The following is a 27,113-nucleotide window of genomic DNA, read 5'->3' as shown; positions in this document are numbered from 1 at the left end:
TCTCGAAAGTTTTAGTTTTAACAATAACAACACAACAACACTTTTTCAATCAGGCTTTAAATAGAATACCTAAAACAAAACAAAAAACAAAAAGAGAGCATTCAGAAAAGGATCATCATATTATAGACATTACATATTCTGTTTAAATAGTATAATCGCCCTTCTGTCACTGTATCTGTAACGTGCGCAGGTCAAAGCGGCACACGGCACTTGTGTTGAAGCCCTGACGCGAGTCATGTGAAGCGTCTTCAGAGAGTGTAGATGTGGGCCAGAGTTTCTGACTGGCCTAATTTGTTCGACCTTCGCGGGAGAGAGAAAGGCACTGCGGAGGAGAGAACTTGTTAAAGAGATCCTCTCCCTCACTGTGAGGCCGTGACTCCCTCCGCAGGTGCTCGCCGTCTCTCAGTTCACTCCAATCTGAGAGTATCTGCCAAATGAGTGTAGTTTCTGTGTAGCACTGCAGCTAATTTGCTCTCACGGCTTTACCAGAGGACTGCTGACTCACTTGTTCACAGTGTGTGCTGAAAAGCTTAATGCGTGCTGGTTATCCTTAAGGGGTTTCCTGTTCATAAACAGATACACTTTTTTCCAGTGTTAATCCAGTGTCAGTGTAATCTGTTGTTTTTTGAACCAAGTCTTTCAAATATGTCTTTTGAACTGAACCAAATAATGTTTCAAATGTGTCTTTTACCACTGATCGTGATCGCCATTCAAAAGTAGCCATGTAATAAGCAACATATAAAGCTATATATATATATATATATATATATATATATATATATATATATATATATATATATATATATATTAGGGCTGTCAAACAATTAATCGCGATTAATTGCATCCAAAATAAAAGTTTGTGTTTACATAATATATGTGTGTGTATGGAGTATAATTATTTTCTATATATAAATACACACACATGCATATATATTTAAGAAAAATGTGTTATTTATATATAAAATATTTATATATAATATAAATTATATATAATATAAATATATATACACAGTATATACATGCATGTGTGTGTATTTATATATAGAAAATAATTATACACCGTACACACACATATATTATGTAAAAACAAACTTTTATTTTGGATGCGATTAATCGCGATTAATCGTTTGACAGCCCTAATATATATATATATATATATATATACACACACACACATATAACATAAATAATGTAAAGTAATGACCTTAAAGGAATAGTTCACTTAAAAATTTCATTTCTGTCATCAACCAGACAGTTGATGAACGCCATTGACTTCCATAGTAGGAAAAAAAAATACTTTGGAAGTCAATGGGGTCCATCAACTATCTGGTTACAGACATTCTTCAAAATATCTTCTTTTGTGTTCAGCAGAAGAAAGAAATTAATACAGATTTGAAACAACTTGAGGGTGAGTAAATGATGACCGAATTTTCATTTTTAAGTGAACTTTTGCTTTGATTCTCAGCAAACATTGGTATATGCTATCAGTTATGAATAATTTGATTAATTATTTGCCATATCATGCTATTAAATCTACTGGATTCTTTATTAGATTATATTTAGTTTTATAGATTTTATTTATTAATTGATTATGAACCATAATATGTATGTATGTTATCTTAAAAACTAACTGCATCAAGCTTGCACGTCCTGAGATTGTGTTTTCTGCTTGCTATCTGCACACATCTATTCAGGGTGAACCTTGCCTTTTGTACTTTTCCACCAACAAGCCAAGATTTTGACAAGGGCATCAGTGATATCAGGTTTACACTGCCACTGCAATGTGTTAGAAATGCAGCACTGAGTTCAAATTGCCTGCGCTGCAGTCGTCAGTTCGGTTTGCATTAACGGGGAGATCGGATCTGACAGGAGACAATGGCGGTGAAACGCCCTGAAAATGACAAGTCAGATAAAAGGGAATTTCCTGGAAATGACCCTAGCTTTTAATGGCCGCATCAATAATTTTCATCCTGTGAAAGGAGACCATTGTCTTTACGTCTTCAATGAGAAATTAAGACACAATGAATTTGATTCGATTTTACTGTGGAAAACCTTGTGAATGTGATATATGAATTTGATTAGTTTCTTAAAAGGATATAGTTCACCCAAAAATTGCAATTCTATCATTTACTCACACTCATGTTGTTTCAAACCTTTCGTTCTTCTGTAGAACACAAAAGCATATATTCTGAAGACTATCATTAATGTTATGTACTATTATAATAGGTATTAATATTTTGAATTAGCTTTTATATTTTATATAGTTTGCATTTAGTTTAAGTTATGTTCTTTTGTCATTAGTAGTTTTTGTTTTCTTTTAGAAATTAATATTTGATTTTGTTTTAGTAATTTTAGTACTTCTACTTAAACTTATTTCAGTCAGTTGCGACATTTCAAATTTTCATTTAAGTTTTTCATCTTAATATTTTATTTTATTTCAGCTTTATTTCCTAACTGAAAACTATTTTAATACAAAAGACAAATATATAACAAAAGAATTTTCATTAAAAAAAAAATTATTACCAATGTGTGGTGTAAGAAATTGTAGTCTGCCTTGACCCAAATTCCACTCCAAAATATATTTTAGAATGAGCTCATCCCCAAAATGGCTTAATTATCATAGAGAAGAAGGAAGTGAAGTTATATTGTTTCTTCACCATTTGGGTTGATCACATCCTGAACAAATGGTAATCAACTGTAGAATGGGAATGGGTGTGGGACACAGAGAACCTTCTCAGACAATGGGGTGTCTCAACTTCATTAATAACATTAACAAAACTGTAACAGGATAAAAGGTTTGAGATTTGGATGTTCTGGGTTCATTCTGATGCCGGTGAACCCAAGGTGCTTCGTGTACCTTCCCACTGCTATGCTGTAATAAACTTCATTTTTGAGATCTTCGACGTCCACATCATTTTGTCTTACAGTGAACAGCTTGTAACAAAACTTAAAAAACGAGACCTTCTCCAACTGATTTTTATGTGACGGTCCAATGTTCAGAATAATGCCAAAATAACCATTCTGTACTGTAATGTCAATGTGACATGCAAAGAAAAGGGGTTATAGTCTACTATAGTGTAACATAGCCATATCTAAATATTCTAGAGTCTCAAATATACTTTATAATAATACATTTTTTTTACATTTTCATCTAAACGTTTCTCTCGGCAGCGTGGACGGCGTCGGGGTGTTCGTTTATAGTACACCGCTGCAAAGATATTTACAACTTTGTACTTCTAAGCGAAGAACGAAAAAACTTCATTGTGAGTTTATCAGGACCTTTAGTCACGTTCTCGTAGATGTTTCACGTGCACGCGAGCAAACACGAGCTAAGTTGCTGAGTGCAGTTCACTTAACGGCCACCGGTGTCGCTAATAACAAGGTTTCTGAATTCTACATATAGCCCCTTTAAAAATGCTGCAACCAAGGACTATTCCATAGAAGAAAGTCAAAAAATGGGGAGCAAATAATCTCAGGATTTTCATTATTGTCTGTACTATCCATTTAAATTGCAGCCTCACTGTGATGCTATCAAATGCAAATTTAATGCTGGCCCAAAAGTTGTTTTTCAGACAGAATGACGCACACGTTACCTTTTCCCAAAGGCGTATCTGTTTCCTTCAGCGGGTCTGCAGTCTTGGAAATGGATTTCGTTATCAATCAAAATAACTGCACAGGGGGTCTGCAACTGGCCAGACGTGTTTTGAGTGTTTATGAACAGATTCAGTCTTTCATTTATGCAATCATTTATGACAAAAAGATTATTGTTATTATTATTATTATTTGACTTGGGCCAGTAAGTAACCAGAATTAAGACTGCTGCCCTGTTTACCTTGTTCATGGACCTTGGCAAAATGAACTTTACATATTGTAATTTGTAAGTATTATTTGATTAGTGTTAAGAGCCTCAGTTTGTTGTACGTTTTACAGCATTACATCAGAATTACCAGAAGTTCCTCAGCGAAGCTTAACTGATTTGTATACAGATTTGCATGACATGTTTTATTGGAAGTTGAAATTACAGTTCAACATTTGCGTATGCACAGCTCTTTGTTTAACAAAACATGTAATTATATTAGGGAGATAGCTCTGAAATCTTCTGTATTAATGTATAGAATTGGGCAATGGATGACTGTTCTTCAATACTTTTATATAGTGAATTCAAAATGTTCACAAGTCATTTGAAAGCAGCTTCTCAGATAAGTGTGCTTCAATGCCTCCGTGAACAGGTGAAAAGTGGTGAAGAAAAAGATGGAGGAAGAAACCAGACTTTCATAGACGACTCTTTATGTGATAGTTTGTAAAAGTGGGACATTCTCATTTAATTAAGAGCATGATTGCATTGGACAAAGTATTTATAAAAAGGATATTTATCAGTGACGAGACATAGTTTGATATTTCCTGATTTGCTCTGTTATGCATCTTTGGGCTGAAGAGTAATTGAAAGCCCCATTATTGATCATGTGGTTAATTAGCCCAAATGGGCTCAGGCCAATCTGTCTGGTCGTATTCTGATGAAGAGTGTGTAATGATTACACAGCGAGTTGAAAGCGTTTGAGCTTTGACAACATCCACCCCATCGTCAAAAGAAAGAAATAATAAATTACATTTTGCTTAATGATGTTTGTAAGCATATTGAGTAGTTGTGCTTGCAGTCAATCATATTTTTTGTGATAACGCAGTGAAACATGGCAAATTGTTCAGACATCATTTTTGGCCAGGCTGTCATACAAAGAAATTATGAACGCACGAATAAACAAGAAAGAACCAATGAAATATTAATAACAGATGATGTTGTTGTGGATATATGCTTTTTCCTGTGAGCTTTTAGTTTTTCTATGCATTTTGCCTTTTTTGTGTGCAAATAATTGTGTCAGATGAATAACTTAAAGGGGGGGTGAAATGCTCATTTTCACTCAATCTCCTGTTAATCTTGAGTACCTATAGAGTAATATTGCATCCTTCATATCTCCAAAAAGTCTTTTGTTTTATAAAATTTTTAACAGAAAGATAGGCTGTACCGAGTCTTTCCGGAAAAAAACGAGCGGCTGAAGGCGGGCCCTGTGGGCGAAGCTTAGCTGTGCTAACGCGCCAAGCTAGTGACAACACACAGAGACATTTGAAGCAGTTTTACTCACCGTCCGGTTCCAACGCACGACCGCGAACCTTTATCATTGTGACTGCTCGATCCTTAAGCATTAGACGATCTGCAAATCCGTCGATATGGGCTTTGTTTATAAAACAATCATCGTCGAAATGCAGGGAACAAACAGTCTTACACAACTCCGTTTATGCTCAGGAAAACAAACTCCATCCACGGGTTCCTTAACGCTGGGTTCTTTGGGAATCTGTGCAGGGTTGTCTTGCCCTGGCAACCAAAAACACACTTCTTTGGTGACATTGACTTCCCAAAAGCCGGGCAGGGCGCTTTGATGGCGAACTGCTTTCACTCTCTTGCTCTAGTCTACGAGTGCGCGCGCGGCCGCGATCTTACCGGAGAAGTGCCCTTAGGACCCATATAAGGAAATTCCGCCCTATCTTACGTAAGACAGAGCCATACTCGAAAAAAACTTTCCGAAACTTGTGACAACCCGGAAGGAGTATTTTTTGGAACAAAAATACTCCTTCAAACGTACAACTTAGTTTTTGAAACTTTGTCCATGTTTAGCATGGGAATCCAACTCTTTACCAGTGTAAAAAACTCAATATGCATGAAATAGCATTTCACCCCCCCTTTAAAGGGATAGTTCACCCAAAAATGAAAATTCTCTCATTAATTACTCATCCTCATGTCGTTCCAAACCCGTAAGACTTTCGTTCATCTTTGAAACACAAATGAAGATCTGAGTGAACGATGAAGCTTTCTGTCCCTCCATTGACAGCTACGCAACTACCACTTCGACGCTTCAAAAGTTCATAAAGAGATTGTAAAACTAATCCATATGAACTAATCCAAATAAATAAGTTATAAACAGATTTATTTATTTAAAGTGAAGTGATACCTGATCATTTATATGAGATACAACCAGTCATTTAACAACAAATCTATTGAGTTAACCCTGCCATGAAACAGGACAATCCTGCGGCTGAATGAAATGAAAGCTTTTTGATTGTAATTGCTTTGATTAAGAAACAATGGCAGTGTCTTGGTGCGGTGTGATAGATGCGAAAGAAGGGTATTCTCTCGATAAAAGCAGCACGCCAGCGGCCGAGAATGAATGAAGCTCTTCAGCCTTTCATACAAATTCAATTACCATTCAGAGTAATAAAAATGGCATCCAAACCTTCTGATGCTGAGTGCTGACTCATAATGGAAATGTGTACTTGCACTGCATTTGACAGGGCTTTTGACATCCATTTCCCCCTTTATTAGATGGGATGTGATGCTACTTTGGTACAAGCACACTATATTGAACTAAAAGTAAAACTGATTAAATGAATATTAATCAGGAAATGACCATAGAGAGATCTGTGCTTGATTTTCAAGTAATGGTTGTTAAATACAACAGGACACAACTTTGAAGGCTTTGAAACTTGTGCAGAAAACAAATACTCGGATGACCATTTTGTTTCTTTATACGTCATCTATATGAAGCTAGTGCACTAAGATTGAGAAAATTAACTTTTACATCATCATCATCTGTGCTTTTTCAGTGATATCATGTAGGGATTTTTCCTGGAAAACAAGTCAAAAAGAACTGATTAGTGAATGTATTTTGCAGCGATATATCAGAAGTCAGCGATATATCAAAAGGACTATCCCACATTTAATGCAGTGCAGTGTGACGCTACACCTGACAGACTTCTGCTTACCTAGCTGACTGTGTTAATGAACCGTGTATATGTGTGTGTGTGTGTGTGTGTGAGAGAGAGAGAGAGAGAGAGAGAGAGAGAGAGAGAGAGAGAGAGAGAGAGAGAGAGAGAAAAACGGTGGGTGAATCACTCCGCTCAATGCGCCCTCTAGCTTTATATTCCCGGATAAACCTCTGCATTGCAGCATTACTTGCAGAAGCTGAGTAAAGCAGAGAGAGAGAGAGAGAGAGAGAGAGAGAGAGAGAGAGAGAGAGAGAGAGAGAGAGAGAGAGAGAGACCCTGCTCTACTGAAGTTGTGTGACATTCATATTTAAACAGGATGTAGAACTATCGTTTGAATTAAATTGCTGTTGGTTTCTCTTTTAATAATACCTTTTATTTTTGTACATTTGTGTACACTTCATTGTGTATAATAGATTTTTATATTTAATAACTATTCATATTAATATTTATAATATTTATATGTAATAAACTAACTTTCATTTTATGGTGGAAGAACACTTATTGTTTTATTATATTATATATTTTTTATTATTATTATTATGTAATATTTATTTATTATTAATATTTATTTTACTTGAAAACTATGTAGTGGACATTATGTGGAAAATCGTTTGATCGCTGTGTTCATGTTTTTTTGTATTTTTCTTTTTTACAGTATTAAACTTAGTTTAGCTTGTGACGTATGTAAAATAATGTATAATCAACCAGGGAATAATAGGCTTAATTAATCAAAAATGAATAGTTAATTATTTACTTTTATTTCTTGTGTTGGACAATTGAAGTTTATCTTGTCTGACTGTGCACTGAATTTCATTGAATTGTAATTCAGTAAATTCTTCTTCCTGTCATTATTTTCACATTTTAATTCAACGGCAAGTAAACCTGCTAAGCGTTCATATCAGGCTGTGTGTTATAAACTCCTGCACAGTCACTGTCTTACAACAGAAGCAGTTTAAGGCCCTTGTTTGAGTGAGCATTAACTATTCATCCTTTTCTCGGCTGAGTGAACTTGTGTGTTTTTTAAATGCGGGTGTATTACCGGCATGTAAAAGTCTAGACCCTGAATATAAGACGAATCCTTATTCAGATGTATTTCTAAGAAAAAGACATTGTCTTATATATTCGTAACAATGTGGTGATTATGTATGGGCATGTGTTTACATGCCGGTTTGTGAATGTGTGAAAAGACTCCAGGAAGATCAATAATTCATAGGCCATCTCAGCTATTTACCCTGTGACCTCTCCTCCCCATGCATCTTTATATATGTCACACTGCACACTACCAGACCTTTGATCCACGTTACGTCACACTCGTTCTTTATGAAATGATGTGAGCATAAACAATTCTAGCCATACATTGTTGACTTCTGAAATGTGAATGAAAAATGTGAATGCTCTCTACAGGGCTGCCAACTCTCACGCATTGAGCGTAAGACTTCACGCAATTGACACTTTTCACACGCTCTCACGCCACACATCCATTTTCTCACGCACAGAAAAATTGCGGAGCAAAGAGGTACTTTTAATGTTAAACTAATTCTCAGCTCTTAGATTCCGTCAATTTTATTACGAAATTCAGACAAAAATACGTTTGGCGCTTGTAAATGTGACGTGACAGATCGCTGAGCGCCTAAGTTCAAGAGCACGTGAACCGATCATCTGTTACTTTTTTATTTAAAGATGCAGTACAACTTACCGAAAGTATACATAATATCGACCAATTAGTGTTTTTCAACCACGGAAAGAGGTCAGTATGACAGCAGGAGAACAATTATGTCACATAACGTTACATTTAGCTCAGGAAAGCCATTTAATGACCATAGCATGTTAACTGAATAGAAAAAATAGCTAGAGAGGAGATTTTGCTGAGCACTATATTACATATTTATTATATTTTTACTTATGTCATTAAATAATTGTTATTATAACAAAATATTATATTATATTATAACATTTAATTTGTTATTTTCAACCTTTAATAATACCAGCAGATTGGGCCCTCTATGTTTACAGCATTAGGTGAGATTATTTTTTTAAATAAAATGTAAAATAAACATGTATCCAAATTAGTCAATATTGAATCAAAATCGGAATCAAATCACAAGAATGGAATTGAAATCTTGAAATTTTTGTCAAGCAATAATAAAAACTGTATCCTACCAGTCATTGTACAATGTAAACATTGTAACATGTTGTCACTAAACTTCATAAAATTCTATTTAGTTACCAAATGTTTTGACAATCACAATTACACTTATTGTGATGCAATATTTGTTTTTACATAAACACCCCCCCCCCCCCCGCCAAATAAATAAATAAAATCTCACTCCAAGCTAAACTCAAAAGTTGGCAGCCCTGTCTCTAGGTATATTAGATTCCTCTGCTGATTCTCTCTAAATGTCACTGCCGACGATCAGAGAATCTTGCTTTGCAATTAGTTAAAGTTAAGCTGTCAGTATTTTTATAGCTAGCTACCCTGATAACAACACGTCTGGTTTAATGACAGATATTTAAAGGGAACTCTGTAGCCCCCTTGAGTATTGAGGATGGTTGCCACTATTAACTCAAGAACACATTAAATGTTTAAAACAGGACTGTGCCCTTGCTAAGCGTTGCTGTCTACGTGCTTAGAGTATGTTTTACGCTTAGTAGGAGATACTACATAATGCAACATCTGTCTACATGCCAAAATATAGTACATAACTATATGGATTATATTCCTGGAAGCTTTGCTGCATTATACCAAAATATATCCTGTGGGCCTGATGTAATACTAAATGTTTTATTAGTAGTGCTGGTTGACGTAAGCATCACTTTTATTACTGATCATATTTAAGGGTTATGGATTTTTGAACAAACCGCTAACATGAGTTCTGTCAGGTCCATTAAGTCAAGAACACAGACAATAAAAATAATTTAAGAATTTTTATTGAATAGATTGCAAACAAGTTGATGTTCCTGAATTGAAATTTGGTGGTATGGCTCTGTTCAGGGAGTCCTCTTACCTTTCATGAGCACCATGAAATAGCAGAGAGTCAGAGGACAGCAGCAGCATAGGGAACGCTCAGTTTAGGACTGTGAGAGCTAAAATATCCCCTTGTGAACAGAGCAGGCAACATGACAAAGCAAATGCCACGTTATGCATAAGGAGGAGCTGGGGAGGTGGCGGGCAGCAGAAGCGAGCAGCAAGCATGTATGATCAAACTGAATGTGCTTTAAATAGGGCGCCTTGTTTGAGCTTGGCCATTGAGCAGCGATGGGAATTAACGAGCTAATGCAGCTCAGCTGGAGCAGATCAGCTGACAGGACAGTGTTGTTAGCAAAAAGCATTAGCAGCATCTTGACTACCTGGCCTGCCAGAACTGACGCTGACGCTCAATTTCTGTCAGGTCCATTAAGTCAAGAACACAGACAATAAAAATAATTTAAGAATTTTTATTGAATAGATTGCAAACAAGTTGATGTTCCTGAATTGAAATTTGGTGGTATGGCTCTGTTCAGGGAGTCCTCTTACCTTTCATGAGCACCATGAAATAGCAGAGAGTCAGAGGACAGCAGCAGCATAGGGAACGCTCAGTTTAGGACTGTGAGAGCTAAAATATCCCCCCAAACAAAACCACACCTGGCAATCCTTTGAGATACAGAGGATGATTTTATTTTAACAACTTATATGCTTAGTAATCTACGAATATATACGGATAATTTGCAATATGTTATAATCAGATGAGTCCTGACCACCCATGAGTTAGCAGAATCAGGGGACAGCAGCAGCAGTCCGTTTCTGATCAGATGAGGCCCCTGACCATTCAAGAATTAGAAGTCAGGGGACAGCAGCAGTATGAGGAGATAGCAGCCGCATATAGGGACAGCATTATCAGCATGAGGGGAAGCAGCAGCAGCAAGCTCACGTTATTTGACTAGATGAGCTATCCCCCCCAAAACAGAAATTGAGTGTCTTGAACAGTGTCGTCTGAGCCACCCTAATTTAGCAATTTATATTATGGTAAAAATTATTAATTACTGAAATGACTATTCAAGACTGCAACTGCTAAAACATGCGGTTACCTAGAATTATCTGTCTTCGAACTGTTTTGACAGTCTACAGTGTAAGCGCTATGAAGAGATGACTACGCCACCTTCTGAGAAACAAGCTAGATGAAGGAATTAAACAGCTTTTTACCAGCGTACAGATCAGCAGAAGCGAGCAGCAAGCATGTATGATCAAACTGAATGTGCTTTAAATAGGGCGCCTTGTTTGAGCTTGGCCATTGAGCAGCGATGGGAATTAACGAGCTAATGCAGCTCAGCTGGAGCAGATCAGCTGACAGGACAGTGTTGTTAGCAAAAAGCATTAGCAGCATCTTGACTACCTGGCCTGCCAGAACTGACGCTGACGCTCAATTTGGGATCATTTGTGCTACAGTATAGAAGTCATTAGATTCACCACTGCCTCTTTTTGGTGTATTTTATGAAATGCTGGTAGATGCTGTTCAGTACGGCTCAAATTGGGTTTTCATTGGTAGGACTTGATGCTTGATCCAGAAAATTCACTGCCTAAGGGCTTCTGAACTAAACAAATGATATCAATTAATCCAGCTGAACTGAATGTTACTGCCTTTGTGAGTGTGATGGATGAAAAGCATATTGTTTACACTTTCTCTATGAGGAACTTGAATGTTTTTGTGCTAATATTTGTAGGTTTTGTATGGAAGCTTGTTTCCGCCACAAAATAAAACATTTTAAAAGATAATTGCGACTTTTTATCTCACAATTGCGAGTTTACATCTCGCAATTCTGACTTTATTTCTCAGAATTGCGAGATATAAAGTCAGAATTGCGTGAAATAAAGTCGCAATTGCATGTTATAAAGTCAGAATTGCGAGATATAAACTTTATATTTTATAAACTTTAGACATTATATCACGCAATTCTGACTTTATAACACATAATTGCGAGTTTATATCTCGCAATTGTGACTTTATTTCTCAGAATTGCGACTTTATATCTCGTAATTGTGACTTTATTTCTCAGAATTGCGACTATATCTCGCAATTGCGACTTTATATCTCGCAATTGTGACTTTATTTCTCAGAATTGCGACTTTATTTCTCACAATTCTGACTTCATATCTCGCAATTCTGAGAAAAAAAGTCACAATTCTGACTTGATATATTGCAATTGTGAGAAAAAAAGTCAGAATTGTGAGATAAAAAGTCGCAATTATTATTATTTATTTATTATTCAGTGGCGGAAACAAGCTTCCATAGTTTTGTGCACACGCACACTCAAAAACAGATTTATTTTGACCATTACTTAACATGAGTTAGTTATTTGTACTAATGTAATAAAATGCAATAGTTAACATTAATTTAATATGTAAATATTATGCAGTATTAAGTTGTATTTAATGAATATGCATGACTGCAGATAGGATTTAAATCCTTTTACATTTTATCTGGTGATGTGTAATATTTAAATTGGGGGAAAGAAGTGTAGTAAGAATATAAGATTAGCTGCAGTTTAGCATTGTTCAGTCTGAATCCGATATTTGTGCATATCCGATTGGAATCCGATCATATTTAGCAAGTGTGAACAGCAATTGAACAGATTTTTGCATATTTGTTTTGAGCTGCATTCATACGTGGTTTGAAATCCTATTCAAATCGGATTTCTGGAAATCTAATTTAGCGTGGTTTATGTAACTTTCTAACTCCAGGTAAAACATTAACATGTCAGACATTGTTGTAGAAAGCATGCTGAAAGTCGCTGCAAAGAAAAAGTTGTGTTGTTGCAAGTGCCGGTCGAGCAGAAAATGACAATGTGACGAAAACACGTTTTAAAGCCGCACGTTTCCTGTGTTTCTGCCGCTGCCTTAGTAAACACAGTAGTTTTGGCATTTTGGCACATATTGGCATTTTGTAAATAAGACAACATCTCTATTGCAAACCCCTCCACGTTGCTGTTGTTGGTTTTGGCGCAATGCAACGTCATTGCCATAGAAGCGAATGCAGATATTCCAGAAAACGAAAGAGCAGCATGGAAACACACAAATCAGATCTTAACAGTTGCGAAATACACAGCATGGACAGTCAATAATTTAGATCAGATTCCAATCGGATACACAAATAATCGGATTTGGACTGGCAATGTGAACATAGCCATTGTTTGTCTCCTAAGTAGTCTTGGCATAAATAGGAAATGTCCCATTCAACATGTCAGTCTGGATTGGGGTATTTCCGTCATTCTTCCCCAGCTCGTGCCGTATTGCACACATCACACAAACGCCGTAACCAGCCGTAAATCTACCCGGCTCAGGATAGCCATTTCTGTTTAGCGTATAAATCATGAAACAATCAGTGAAAGAGGCTTTGGCTCAATGACAAAGGTTTTTCGTCTTGGTCGTAACTGGAAATTTGGTTGGGTTGAGTGACCCATGAGAGCAGAAAAATTTAACATACTACAGATTATTTCTTACAGACTTTTATTCAGTTTTTCCCCACGATGATTGCAAAAATGTGGAAAAAAAAGTGTCCTTTGGTCTAAATGTAAATGTGCAAAGTCATTTCATGACTAAATAACTGGACAGTGGTCATTAGATATGATATAACCATACCTCATTATTTTTAATGGAAACAATTAAAGATTACACAGGAGTCTGTGACACTTACTGTTAATTCATAGTGTATGAAATCACACGCTTCTCTAGAGCTAAAACTGGGACATTTTTCTATATTTTGGGTTAATTAGATGGACTGGAGCTGCTAGATTCATGTTTTGTCGTCTATATAGGTCATTTTATGGGCTGGATGTAGGTTAGATTATTGTCAGGAAATTCATATCTTCCGTCAGGGACTTGAAAGCCTGACAGGATGATCTTTATAATGTCTACAGTGATAATTGAGGGTTACTGTATTTCCTGACAATTTAATCAGGAAATTCACTAACCGTTGCTGTCTGAATAAATCTTTATGAATTTAATATCGGCTGCATCAAATTGGTGATTCAGCTTCGCTGTACGAGGTATATTATGAGGTTTTGTAGAAGAAGAGCTGCTCAGTTTGCACGGGTTCAGAGTGCTGGATCAGGGATGACGGACCCCATCTGGCAGGCGCTGGCCGGGTCGTGTGGTTGATGTATGGCGCCGTGCCACCTCAGCACTTTATACGTGCACACTCAATATTCACAAGGGGGATTTCCCAAAAAACAGCAGACTGAGGTTGCATTACATGTGGGAATAATGTTAATTATGCAATATATTGGCTTATATATTGATATTTGGCATTTTAAAAATGTGTACTTAAATGTGACATGAAGAACCATTTGCTGCACGTAAACACTGTGAGTATGATCAGACAGAATGATTATATGGCCATTTCTGAGATTGTCATCTTGGTCGATTAACAGAAAGTTTTTTTACTCAAGGTCAAATAAGTGTTTGTTTAATTTCTACAATTTCGTGCATGTCTCATGTGCCATTTTAAACTATATTATGTATTGGTTCCCAGCTAATCTGGGTTTTTCCATGGCTGATGTCGAGACTGAAATCTAGAGAGCAGAGTGGCCAATACAGCTAATAACATTTAAATATCCACAGTATTAACTATAATTCTTTCAAATTTCACATCAACATTGTTTTTATGGAGAAAATATTTATTATCATCCATTCATAATGCTGTAATTTGATTTTTAAATGGAACTATCATCTATTAATCGGCCAAGCGAATGCGATTAATCGACCTGCCAAATACACATCTGTTGATATTATATTTTGGCATTATATTAATAAACTATATATATATATTTATATTATTAGTTTTCATTTTAATTTGACTTATTTTGTTATGTGCTTTTGTCATATTTGTTAGTTAATATTTCTATGTATAAGCTTTTTTATTTCAATTTTAGTTTTAGTAATTTTAGTACTTTCATTTATTTTAGGTAGTTGCCAAGGCAATATATATCATCTAAATTAAGGATATTTGAATTATAAATTATTTTTTATTACACTTACATTGAATCATTTAGTAGACACTTTATATCCAAAGCAACTTACAAATGAGGAGAGCAATAGAAGTAATCAATAATAGGGCAACAATATGCAAGTGCCGTGATTGGTCAGAGTTATTCTTGCACAATACACATAGCAAGTTTAATTTTTTTTTTTTTTTTTTAAATAGATATAGTGTATTTTAATAATACTAAGTGTTAGTATTAATGGGTCAAGTGCTGACGAAAAAGAGCAGTTTCTTGAAAATGGCTGAAGACTTAAGGTCACCAGTTAAGGTCATTCCACCAGGTTGGAAGAATTAAGGTAAAGGTCCGTGAAAGTGATTTTGTGCTTCTTTGGGATGGGACCACAAGGCGCCGTTCACTTGCAGAACACAAGCTTCTGGAGAGCACATACTGTAGGTCTGAGGTAATGAGTTTAGGGGAGCAGAGCCAGTGGTTGTTCTGAAGGCAAACGTCAGTGCCTTGAATTTGATGCCAGCGGGAATTGGCAACCAGTGCAGTTTTCTGAGGAGAGGAGTGACGTGTGTCTGTTCGGCTCATTAAAGACCACTCTTTCTGCAGCATTCTGGATCAGTAGGTAATAGGTAATAATAGCAACATCTCTCTCTCTCTCTCTTTCTCTCTCTCTCTCTCTCTCTCTCTCTCTCTCTCTCTCTCTCTCTCTCTCTCTCTCTCTCTCTCGCTCGCTCGCCCCCACTGTTGTTAATTTCTCTGAATAATCAGTATTGACATCAGCTCTACTGCTGTGCTGTCAGCTCTCTATTGTGTGAGATCACAGGGCACTGAAGCCCACTGGGCAATGAATCTTTCATTCATATCCATCTATATTCATGCATATTTTTTTTTTTACTCATCCCTTTTCCCATTGTGTGTACTCAAATGAGCTGAGGAAACACTTCTGCCACCGGATCTGATTAGTAGTGGTCTTTGCTATACTGCTCATATGTAGGGATCTGAGTTTTAAATGTCGGTGTGTATCTCACCCTGCACTGATTGTTTTACAGGTATGAATGACACCTCAAATTGTGTGTTTCTTTGAGGAGACGTGTGCTGTTATTTTTCAAAGCGATCTGATATACATTTTCCCCTAGCAGATGATCAAATCTCCTAGACTTACATTGAAGGAGCGACCCGAGCCATATTTAGAGGCCAGAATATCAGGGACTCTTTTCATGCAAGACAGTTAGACATTTTTACATGCAATAAAGATCTTGCCTGCCATTCAGCCATCAAAAACACCCAGGAACAGTTTGTGCACGATGAGCCAATTTGTGCTTTAAAATAAGACAGAACACAGCGTTCTCAGCTCACTTTGAGTATTGCAGGTGTTAATCTTTTTTTGTTTTTTATAAAAATAAAAATAAAAAACCCATTTATAGCTGATTATGCTCAACTGCCCTTTCCCAAAATTTTTGGACTAGCTGCAACCATGAATATTTAATGAATATTTCCATAATAATGTGATGCATAATGCTAAGCTGTCTCGCAAAATGCCAGATAGTTGACATTAACTGCGCCACACTTTTCTTCATTTTGTTTTTCCTCTTAGGGTTGTGAACCGCACATCTCCTGGTTTATTACGGACCAGCCTCATGAGACTTGCATGAGATAAATTGCAATGTTCAGTTGTCGAAATTGTCTTTGCTATTCTCTCCGTTTCTCTCGTTCCTTCCCACACACAGCAGAAGTTTCTCTGCACACCTGGACAGTTTCCCCCTGGTATTTCAGAGGATAAACCTGCACAATGTCCCTGAGGGGGGGATGATTTTACACATTGATCAGTGGAGATTGTCCTCCACTAGCGGTTCAGGGCGTAGCACACTGCATTCGGCCGAGTGTGAGCAGAATCCATAATGAGAGAGAGCGAGAGAGAGAGAGAGAGAGAGAGTGGTGAAGAGGGAACGAGAAGAGAGATAGTAACATTAAACAGGACAGAAGAAAAGAAGAGAGTTCAAAGGTAGCGATAGAGCGACTGCGACTATCAAACACGGTGAGGTAAAGTAGAGGAAGTTGGCAAAGGGAGGTTTGTGTGTAATGAAAGAGCGAGGAGTGTGTGAGCGAGACTCTTACTGCAGTGAGGGACTGCAGATTGTGCGGATGCGAGTGGGATCGTGGGATGCGCCTGTGAAGCGTTCTGCTGCTCTCTCGTTTTGGATGGGTGGCTCCATTAGGGAGGACTGAACTATTGCCTGGTAAGGGCTTTCCCATTTCTGCAAGACCCCACCTCCGGATCAACCCCGTCCGAAAAGCATGCTAACATTTTTCATGTTGGTCAGTGTTTGTTTTCGAGGGGGATTGCAGGTTAGGGTTGTTTTGGTTTTTTCCTGCTGCAGTGTAAAGAGTTTGCCTTCATGATTTCAGAGTTGGAAGTGGGGCATGGATGCAGAAAGCACTAAAGATCAAGTTACTTACAAACCTACAAAAAACAGTTGAATCAATTACTTTAACACGTTTAAATGGAGCAACATATATTTGAGACTGAGCGAAAGTTGTTTTTACCCTGCTGAAATTATTTCCACTTAGCTGGTTTAGTGTATGAATCACTTGATTTGCCAAAGTTTGTCAGGTTATTAATAATCAAATCTTTGAAAGATACATGTTTAAACTGTATTTTCTGCTTTTTAATAATTAGCACTCTTATGGCAGAAATTGTTTATATATGTTTCCTCTCTTTTTTTTGGTCACAGACTAACACTGCTGTAAAGATTTGTATTTTATTTCTGTTTTGTATGTTGTTGTTTTTTTTTTTTTAAATGTACACACATTTTTCCAATTTTTTAAATGTTTGTACAGCTAGTCATGGAATGACACTGTTATAAATATATATTTTTGATGACAAAGTTTAAAATATTTCATCTCTTTTCTGATATTTTCTGTACAGCTAGTCACGGACAGACACTGCTGTAAAATTATTTTATTTTATTTTATTAATTTCCAACGTCTTTTAGATAAATCTGTCTTTAAATGTCACATATTAAAACTTTACACATCAATCGCTCAATCTTTTCTTTGTCTACGTGGCCAAACACAACATACTATATGGTAGTGATCAGCTATGCCATTTTATTATTTTAGATGGTTAGTGTTGCTTTGCTGGGTTATTTTGACTGGTTATTGATTTTTCCATAATCTGGCTCTTTTCAGTATTCCCATGACTGTCCGTTGCAGATCTCCTCTCAGGAGGAAACCTTTGCAGATATTCCAGAAACAGCATTATTAAGATGCATTGAGTCTGAAGGTGTTGAGAGCTTGAAATAACTAGGCCCTTCAGTACAGATGGCATTGCCAAGGGTGTAGAAACTACTGTAAATAGATGTTATCAGGGTTGCGTGAGGATAGGCATCATGCTAGCGGCTGTGCCAGTGCGGCAGATGTGACGATCTGTCTCCATTCATAAGAAGAGGCGTTTATGAAACTCTCTGGTTATGTGAGGATGTTTCTCAGGAAGATGCGAGTGCTAACAGGGTCTTTAAGGCAGTTAAGAAGTACATAAAATAACTGCATATCAATGACAGAGCACATAAAGATCACTGCTTGTAGTTTGAGCTTTACCTATAATTTGATTTGCCTTATGGTAGATGCGGTTTCTAAGGTTATTGATTTCCTCCGGGATTTGTTACTCTGGTTTGTCCACACAAACAGAAGCAAACTCTCACTCTGCAGAATCTAATTTCTCTTGTTTCCAGGTCGGATGTGATCTAGAGGAATGTATGTCCAAATCCAGCTTGTGTCCCAGCCACAGACACACATAATCAGGGTGAAACTCCATGCGCCGTCTGACCGCATATCCCAGTTCTGTCCGATTGTCTTGGTTGCTCTGTTAGATCGAGCTGTAAAATGATTTGTGTCAGGCAGATCACATCTCACATGTGCAGCTCCAAATGAGAACGAGACCCAACATATCAGGATAGATTCACTTTTACATTTTATGCATTTGACAGTGTGTTTTACAGTGCATTCATACTATTATATTTTATCAATACATCTTTTTCCTGGTTGTTATGTATATATGTATGTATCAATAGACAGGCAGGCAGATAGACAGATGGATAGATAGATAGATAGACAGATAGATAGATAGATAGATAGATAGATAGATAGATAGATAGATAGATAGATAGATAGATAGATAGATAGATAGATAGATAGATAGATAGATACTGTAGATAGATAGATAGATAGATAGATAGATAGATAGATAGATAGATGGATAGATAGATAGATAGATAGATAGATAGATAGATAGATAGATAGATGGATAGATAGATAGATAGATAGATAGATAGATAGATAGATAGATAGATAGATAGAAAGACAGACAGATAGATAGATAGATAGATAGATAGATAGATAGATAGATAGATAGATAGATACTGTAGATAGATAGATAGATAGATAGATTAGATTAGATAGATAGATAGAGAGATAGATACTGTAGATAGATAGATAGATAGATAGATAGATAGATAGATAGATAGATAGATAAAAAGACAGATTTCATTTTTTGTATATACAATCAACTAAAAAAAGTATATTATAATACACTAGTATAATATATAAACATTTTGTGATTATGCTAATCGAAGCATATAAAGATTTTTCCAAAGTTTTTAAATATAAAAATCTAAAATGATCTAATTAAATAGCGTATCTTAAAATATATTGAATGTCTGTGACTGTGAATCAAAGCCTATAAACATTTGCCTTAAATATTAAATTATATGTAATCGCATAATACAATATCCTAAAAATTAAGCGTATAGTGTCAGTTCTGGCAGGTCACGTTAGTCAAGCTCGCATTAGCTGACTCTCAGCTGATCCACATTTACCTATAGGAATACGACGCCTATCACCGTATACATATATAAGCTCCTTATCAGCAGCTATCACGTTTCTCAGGAGCGAATTACCCTCCGCCCTCCCCAGCTCCTCCTGTCCAGTCAGGATTTGGCATTCTGATTCCCCTTGAATCAGACTAAAATTCTCTAATTATGTTGTACATTAAAATTAATTAATGATATCTGCAATACATTCATGTGGGTTCTGTTCTGCTTACCCTGGTTATCACTGGATGCACAGGGAGTTCTCGCCCAGAACAGAGCCATACCGCCAATCTAAACTGTATGCTAATTGTCAATCATATGTGACGATAGTGGTCCTGACAGAACATATTATACATTTGTGACTGTGAATAGAAGCCTATTATTTAATGTATTTTAAAAGTAAAATTATTTTTTTCTTTTGACAAACTTCTATTGAAGAACCCAAAATCCTGAAGTGACATCCACCAAGTGACACTTGAAACACTTACATTAAAAAAACAATAATAATAAAACCTGACTGAAGTGTAATAGAATTGATATGTTGTGATTCATCACAGAGCTGGCTCTTTCATTTCAAGACAAAACTTTACTGAAGTAAAAAAAAAAAAAAAAAAATCCTATTGGGAAAATGACCACGCCTTCCAGACTGATCAAAAGCCCCTCATACACACCAGCTCTCACACAGCCCTGGCGAAGCGTCCTCATGATGATCAGTGTGTGAGCGTGTAAAGGGTGCTCTCATCACATTGAGGAACAGAGATGATGACACGGTGTTGTCAGTCAATAAAGCAGGCGAGCACAAATGTCAATGGCGTGCATCAGGTGAGCTCTGCAGAGGATAGATGTCCAGCTCCTCGAGAAAATCAATGCAGCTCCTCAAACGCTGGTATCTTCAGTGATTGCCACCTAAATAGTGCAGATTGGTTTTGCATGAAATGAGGGGTAGAGGCTCTGGATGCTGTCATTTTGAAGATTTATCCAGCATGGATTGGAAGGAGATGTGCATTTGCTAAATCGAACCCATTTGGTTCTTTCAGAGAAGAACAGAGTGCAAATGCTAGTCAATAGCTGGCTTTGTTTGGATTAGTATTGATTAGTATTTATTGTTGCTTTTCGGTGGGTGGCGGTGAACGAGGTCATAGCTCAGATACAAGAGCAGAACACTGAAAATCCCGGAACGCAGAAGACAACGCTGCGACAATGACCATGTTTAATACATAACATAATCGATATAAACACTTTGCTTCTTTTGTGCATTTCCGATTAACTTAAGTTTGTATAATTTGGGCAATTTGTTGACGTTGCTAATACTAACTAAATCTCTAGATATCGCTTACCTACAACGATCATAGAAAAACTCTTAATGGTCAACTACTAATAATAAGTATGCATTTTTCTCATTCAAAACTTACAGAATACATTAGTGTCCATGAAGTGTTTTAAAATCTTTTTATTAGCACTTTGATCATCTAAACCCATTATTCTCTTTCCTATGTTTATCTCTTTGACAGTGAGGGCTGTAAAATTATAATTTGCTAAAGTGAAGATTTTTCAGCTGGAAAAAAAAGCAAAAGGTCTTTTATCCTTTGCATTTAAAAAAAATCAATATTAAACAATCATTTAATTTATTTTTTATTTTAATTTAGTTATAATATATTATTTATTTATTTATTTATTTATAAATATTTTTCTTTAAAATTGTATTTATTAGTTATCTATTATTTTAGTAATATTATTTGATTAAATTAAATAATTGTTATAAATATTTTTCTGTATTTTTACATTTTAAATTTTACAAAAAAATGAAGAGAATGGAAACCGATTAAATGTTAAAGTTAAATATTTGTTTTCCAGTTTGTAAAACTAATCAGAATCTGTCTTTAATTTTTTTTTCAGTCATGTTATTTAGACATGCTGCGGGTTTTTGCTGGTTGTCATCTACTCTCAAACCTTCATTTATCATTTCATCCACGTATTTATCTCCATACATATTAGATCTCCTTGTTACGACTGCATCCTCTTGTTGTTTCATTTCATTTCAAATATTATCTAGCAAAATGTACACCCTGCCAACAGAGCTGCCCTCATTAAAGTCATCATTTTTTACAGGTTTTCATTCACAAGGCGGTGAGAAGCTATCAGCAGTGACAGCAGAAATTATCTGACATTTTAAAGGTGGATGCTGCAAGGAAAGCCAAATCAGAGGCAGACTTTTCTCTTATTTCTTTTGCATACAAGCATATGCGAGTAATAATCCTGGATTTGATGCCATTTTATAACCTAACGAAAAATGGTGCTAAAAGCACTGAGGCATCCCAGGACAAAATGTACTGTGTTTTGTCCTGCAGTGCAGTGTTCTGTCGTTTATCTTGCACTTTACCCTTTAACAGCCCGAAGCTCTGACGCTTTATTTCATTATTTAAGTGCAAGGCCATCCATTTCTTTATTAAAAAGAGCCGTCCACTGTCAGCTCTGATAGGTCTTATCCTTGTTTTCTTTTCACTTATTCAAGAAGCAGCTTCTGGTTTGAAATTTTTCATAAAAATAAATTTGGTGTGAAAATTGCATCTTTCCTACATTCAATTTGACAGACGGTAGGCTCTGATGTTTTTGAAAGCCACAATTGTCCGTAAGATCAAATAGCATGCCAGACTTCAAGGTATTTTGTGTTTAAATGTGTGTGGTGTCTTTAACTCCTCCAGGGTTCCTGAGTGGTCAAGCCAGAGATTATGAAGTGGAACCTCTTTAAAAAGAAACCAGAAGCCATGGTGGGCCCAGAGCCCACGGGACTCGGCGTCACGCACCCGTCACACACCATGACGATGGCCCCCGCTGTCTCCACACCTGCAGACAACTCCACCGAATCTGAGGCGCCCGTCAACAAGAATGATGTCTTTGAGGAAATCAAAAGCAAGTTCCTCAATGAGATCGATAAAATCCCATGTAAGTCCTTGTTAGATTTTAGGTTCCATGTGCCTCATTCCAGTCCTTCTAGCAATAGAGACAGAGCGTATTTAGGCCACGCCCACACCGGGGGGGATACAATCCAACGGTAATACAAAATACATAAAAATGTATTTCTGGGTTATTTAGCTTGTTTGCTGTACACCTTGTCACACAGCAGCTTTTAGACCTTGTTTTGTTTTTTGTTATAAGTCATAATTGACAAGGAGGCAGCCTCTCGCAATGCAAAGTCAATGGAGACCGTTGGATTGCCCCCCCCCCCCCCCCCCGGTGGGCGTGGTCTTCAGATTATGACGCGTTGCGCTCTGTCTCTATTAGCATTTGAATGAACAATGACTCAGCGCTGAGAGTATCTCTCAAGTTTATTAGCATCTTTGTCTCAGAAGATATAGCAAGAATATGAGGGGAGTTACACTGGGTTAGCCAATAAGATCATATAGGAATACCTTGAATAGCAAGTCCATATATGGTCAGTTTCTGGCTAGTTCACCACATATACGTTTGGATCCAGGAGGACCCTTCCTCCATTCGAACACAGAGGTCCACATAATGAAGAACAGATGTAACCAGTACCTTTCCTACAGAACAAAGAAATCCTTCTCTGTGATACACTGCATGCTGAGACAATAATATCTAACAGTCCTGCAGAGATGTTTTACAGTCTCGCTAGATCAAGAAAATCAATGCACTAGTGCATCATTATGCTGAAGATGTTTTATGGATTTAAATTCTAGCCAAATTGTTCGACCCTCAAAGTGTTGAGCAAACCTCAAAAAAAAAAAAAAAGTGCAATGCGATAAAGAGCAATCTGCTTTCTTCTTGTAACCCTTCAAATCAACATGCAATCCCAATTCAGTTCGTAAAACGTTAATTAAAAACATGTTTGTATTTGTAGCATTTCATGTCATAACTCGCTCTATCTTTTTTTTGGTTGGTGTCAAATATCACCTTCGAGGAATGACCCTCCACATGTCACCTGATGTCTGAATGACTCTTTGTTTTTTTTCCCATGATGCTCTGCAGTGCCTCCATGGGCGCTCATCGCCATCGCTGTAGTGGCCGCGCTCCTCGTCCTCACATGCTGCTTCTGTATCATTAAGAAATGCTGCTGTAAGAAGAAGAAGAACAAGAAAGGCAAAAAGGGAAAGGACGGCTTCAACATGAAGAACATGCAGGGTGGCGACGTATGTAACGGTGTTCAATAGCACCCACCATGACCCCATTAAATAATGTAGTTAAAACCTGATGCACACTTCAATCAGAATTAAAACTAGATTATATTAAAGTCTGTATTAACTGGGCATATTACCAGAAATTAGTATTGCATCATTAAGAAATGAAAACAAGCCTCAGACCACTTTAGTATGGGTTATACTGATTATGATTATGAGTCTGTTATGTGATTAGCTTCATGGTTTGCTTTATTGTGTTTGTGAGTAATGTGAGTGTTTTGTTTTCTTTGAAGAGAAATGGTACACTGGATGTTCCAGAACATGTTTCTCTTGTGATTTTGATCATAAAAAGATAGGAGCTTTAAGGGTCATTCTACAAAATGAGTGTCTTTAATTATGTAATAGTTATATAATGAAATAACGTTACAGAATATTACATTCAGTAGTTCGCCTGCACATTCGGCCTTAAAGGTTAATAATAAACTAACTTGGCTTGCTGTCCTTGGAGGAGGCTCGGACCCGAGGCTCGGCTTGAGCTCCGAGTTAAAACCCCCCTATGATGGAATTGCGCATTAAATTAAAGGGGACATATCATGCTAAATCCACTTTTTTAGCCCTTAAATGCATTTTGTTGTATATTTGGAGTGTTTAGAAGTACAGAAAAGTTGAAATGATTCTCTTCAGGTGCTTCGTTGATATCTTTATATTCTGTTTTGGCCTTATTTTTCAACCTGTTCCGATTTTTCTGTTATCTATGATGTTTTGTGAACTATTACGTCACAGTATTTGCAGCGGAACTGCCAAATAAGGACATTGACTTCCAGCCCAACACTTCGAGCTATCCGCCATTTTTATTTCTCGCTGCAATTTTGTAGTCCAAGCTAAAAGATGCAGAAGTTACGAGAGGGTAAGTTAAAATGTTCGGTTGTTGGATGTAGTAACCCACACGCTTCATTACACCGTCTAATGTAGATGAACTTTCGCGCTTGTGACAGGGCACATGTTTAACTGAAAGAACGAGCAGAGAGAGAGAGACCCGGTCGCGCGCACGCACTCTCTCTCTCTTCGGAGCCAGGCGAAAATGTAAACAAGACACCGTCTCCAAACTAGACGCTGTCTTGCTCTCTCTCCCTCGCACATATTAATCAGAATAAATCGACACGGTGGTAAAAGGTCGGAAGACCAAGGTTTCATGTGTAAATACAGTAACACACCATTGCGATACATCCATATGAAGACGTTGTTCTGCAGGTTCGTCGTCTTCATTTTCATCTCGCTCCGGCTCCGACTCTGGCTCGAACATCTAAGGCTGGCTGGACAAGTCTTCCGTTGTTGACATTTTGTTAATAACGTGTGAATAAAAAGTTTCTGTGCCGCTAGATAATCGTATCTCTGCTATCAAACTACAAAAATGGCCGAACGGGGTGGAGTTGAACCGAGTGTCACCTCTGCATCCTGGAGAGGGGGCGGGGTATGAAGTATTTAAAGAGACCGCACCAAAACGAGTTGCTCTCAGACGCACATCAGAAAAGGGGTAGAAAAGGGGCCTGTGGAGCTATAATAATGAGGAATTCAGACCCAAGCATTGCAGTTCCGCTTTATATAGACTACAAATGTATGATTTATATGTAAAAAGGAACGATTTAAAAGCATGATATGTCTCCTTTAAAAGGATAGAGATAATTTACTGGAGGAGAAGAGGAGGAGTAGCCTGGCTCCGCCCTCCTACGTACTTCCGCTCAATTTTCATTTTCCTTCAGTACTTCGTCTGGGTTTGCGGTATTTTCATGGGTTTTCTCCGACCTCAACGATGACGTTGAGGTTGTGCGCTAGTTTGAGTTGTAGGGTTACGTCACGACCAAACGTTAGCGATTGGTTATGGCAGATCCAATAGTTTTAAACTTCAACAGAGTACCCGCCTTCAAGGAAGTTAACGCTTGTCAATGGATAGTGGCCAGACTCTCTGTGCAAATGAAATGTACGAGAGTCTGGTAGGACCAGGCTAGGGGAGGAGATGACGTGGTGTCTGCTGCTTATATAGTGCACTCGTAATGATGATTGACAGGACCGAATTTTTAGGCTCCTCCCAAACCTACGTTTTGAACTTCATTTAATAGTACAGGACATTAATACTATATTATATTATCAGTTACTTTGAGTTACTTTTCAGTTACAAAAATGGTTGCAACTTGTAATTTAAACCAGTTCCAGGGTTGCCTTTCAAATGATTCAACAAGTCGTTCAAAATGACAGTCACTTAAATTGTTGAGTGAATGATTCAGTGACTCAGTCATAAAAACAGTTGAGTTATTACTTTGCGACTGCTAAAAAGTATGTTTTATGTAATCTTGGACAGGCTACATATTCGCCATGTTGTCATTATCATGTGACGTACCATGGTCAGTTGCGTTGCTTTACTTCCATTTACAAATGCTCTCCTGTGGCCTCATGGGATAGTAAAGTGCATCATATGCACACTTCAGAATCTCGCTGGAAGTAGTACTGTAGGTCATCCGGGTACTTTTAGCCTCCTCTTTTATGAGTTCTGTGAATTCGGACATGCTTCTTTTGTCACATACATGTAGTGAAGAATGCGATGCAATTTCCACCACCTACTGGCACAACAATGTAATTGACAAAAAGTGTCACTGCAAAATCCCCACCTTTAATTTTCACATTTTCTCTGCATAATGTATCTCTGCATGTAAAATATGATAAGATGGCATAGTGCAATTTAATAAGACATTTTTGGTCTGATAAAATATACATCTACAACCTTACAGAAGTCATTTGATATGGAAAAGACACTCATTTCATGATATGATCCTTAAATCATTTGCCAAACTGTGTCAAGCCTTTATTCATACAGATGTCTTAAACATCAGTGTCATTTCTCCAAATGGTTCTCTTGGTGTTTTTTACTGTCTTGACTGTCTTTCGTTGTGTTTTTTGGTGTGTTGTGAGTTCAACCTCTCCCTCTCTCTCTGCTCTCCTTCCTCCCGCTATGTGTCTAATGCGCCGCATTTCTTGACGCTCATGGCGTCGGCGCTACGGTAGGTGTACGGATGAACGGCACAGCTGTTTCGCTGAGTGCTAGCACCGCGTGGGTGGGATTGGATGGAATGGCTGTTGTTGTAACTTCCTTGTTTTAAGGCTTTTGTACCTGCTGCTTGAAAAGAATACAATTAAAAACAAAGGAAAGTTACAATGCGAATGAAAACCCCACTTAAGTAGACCAAAAAAGAATGATAAAACAATAACAAAGAGACATAAATGTGTAGGAGGTGTGAATGGAATAAGAGATTATTAACCCACTAATACTGGCAAG

General features: G+C 37.1%; 1 protein-coding gene across 7 annotated transcripts in view; it reads left to right on the top strand.

The window, feature by feature from the left end:
* The window catches only part of syt2b (synaptotagmin IIb), a 43,740-nt gene that overhangs the window by 8,541 nt on the left and 8,086 nt on the right, over positions 1–27,113 (top strand). For 5 of the 7 annotated variants that reach the window (XM_079884349.1, XM_079884353.1, XM_079884352.1 and 2 more), the window contains 2 exons: positions 22,352–22,592; positions 23,637–23,797. In XM_079884349.1, coding sequence (XP_079740475.1) covers positions 22,379–22,592; positions 23,637–23,797 — 375 coding nt within the window. In that variant the 5' untranslated portion in view covers positions 22,352–22,378. Of the gene's footprint in view, positions 1–16,681; positions 17,019–22,351; positions 22,593–23,636; positions 23,798–27,113 lie in introns of those variants that run through there. The other 2 variants (XM_079884354.1, XM_079884350.1) reach the window with 2 other exon arrangements.

Source organism: Squalius cephalus, assembly GCF_949319135.1.
Source record: "Squalius cephalus genome assembly, chromosome: 10".
Lineage (NCBI taxonomy): Eukaryota > Metazoa > Chordata > Actinopteri > Cypriniformes > Leuciscidae > Squalius > Squalius cephalus.
The sequence above is the reverse complement of the archived record's forward strand: the minus strand, read 5'-3'. Positions and strand labels throughout refer to the sequence as shown.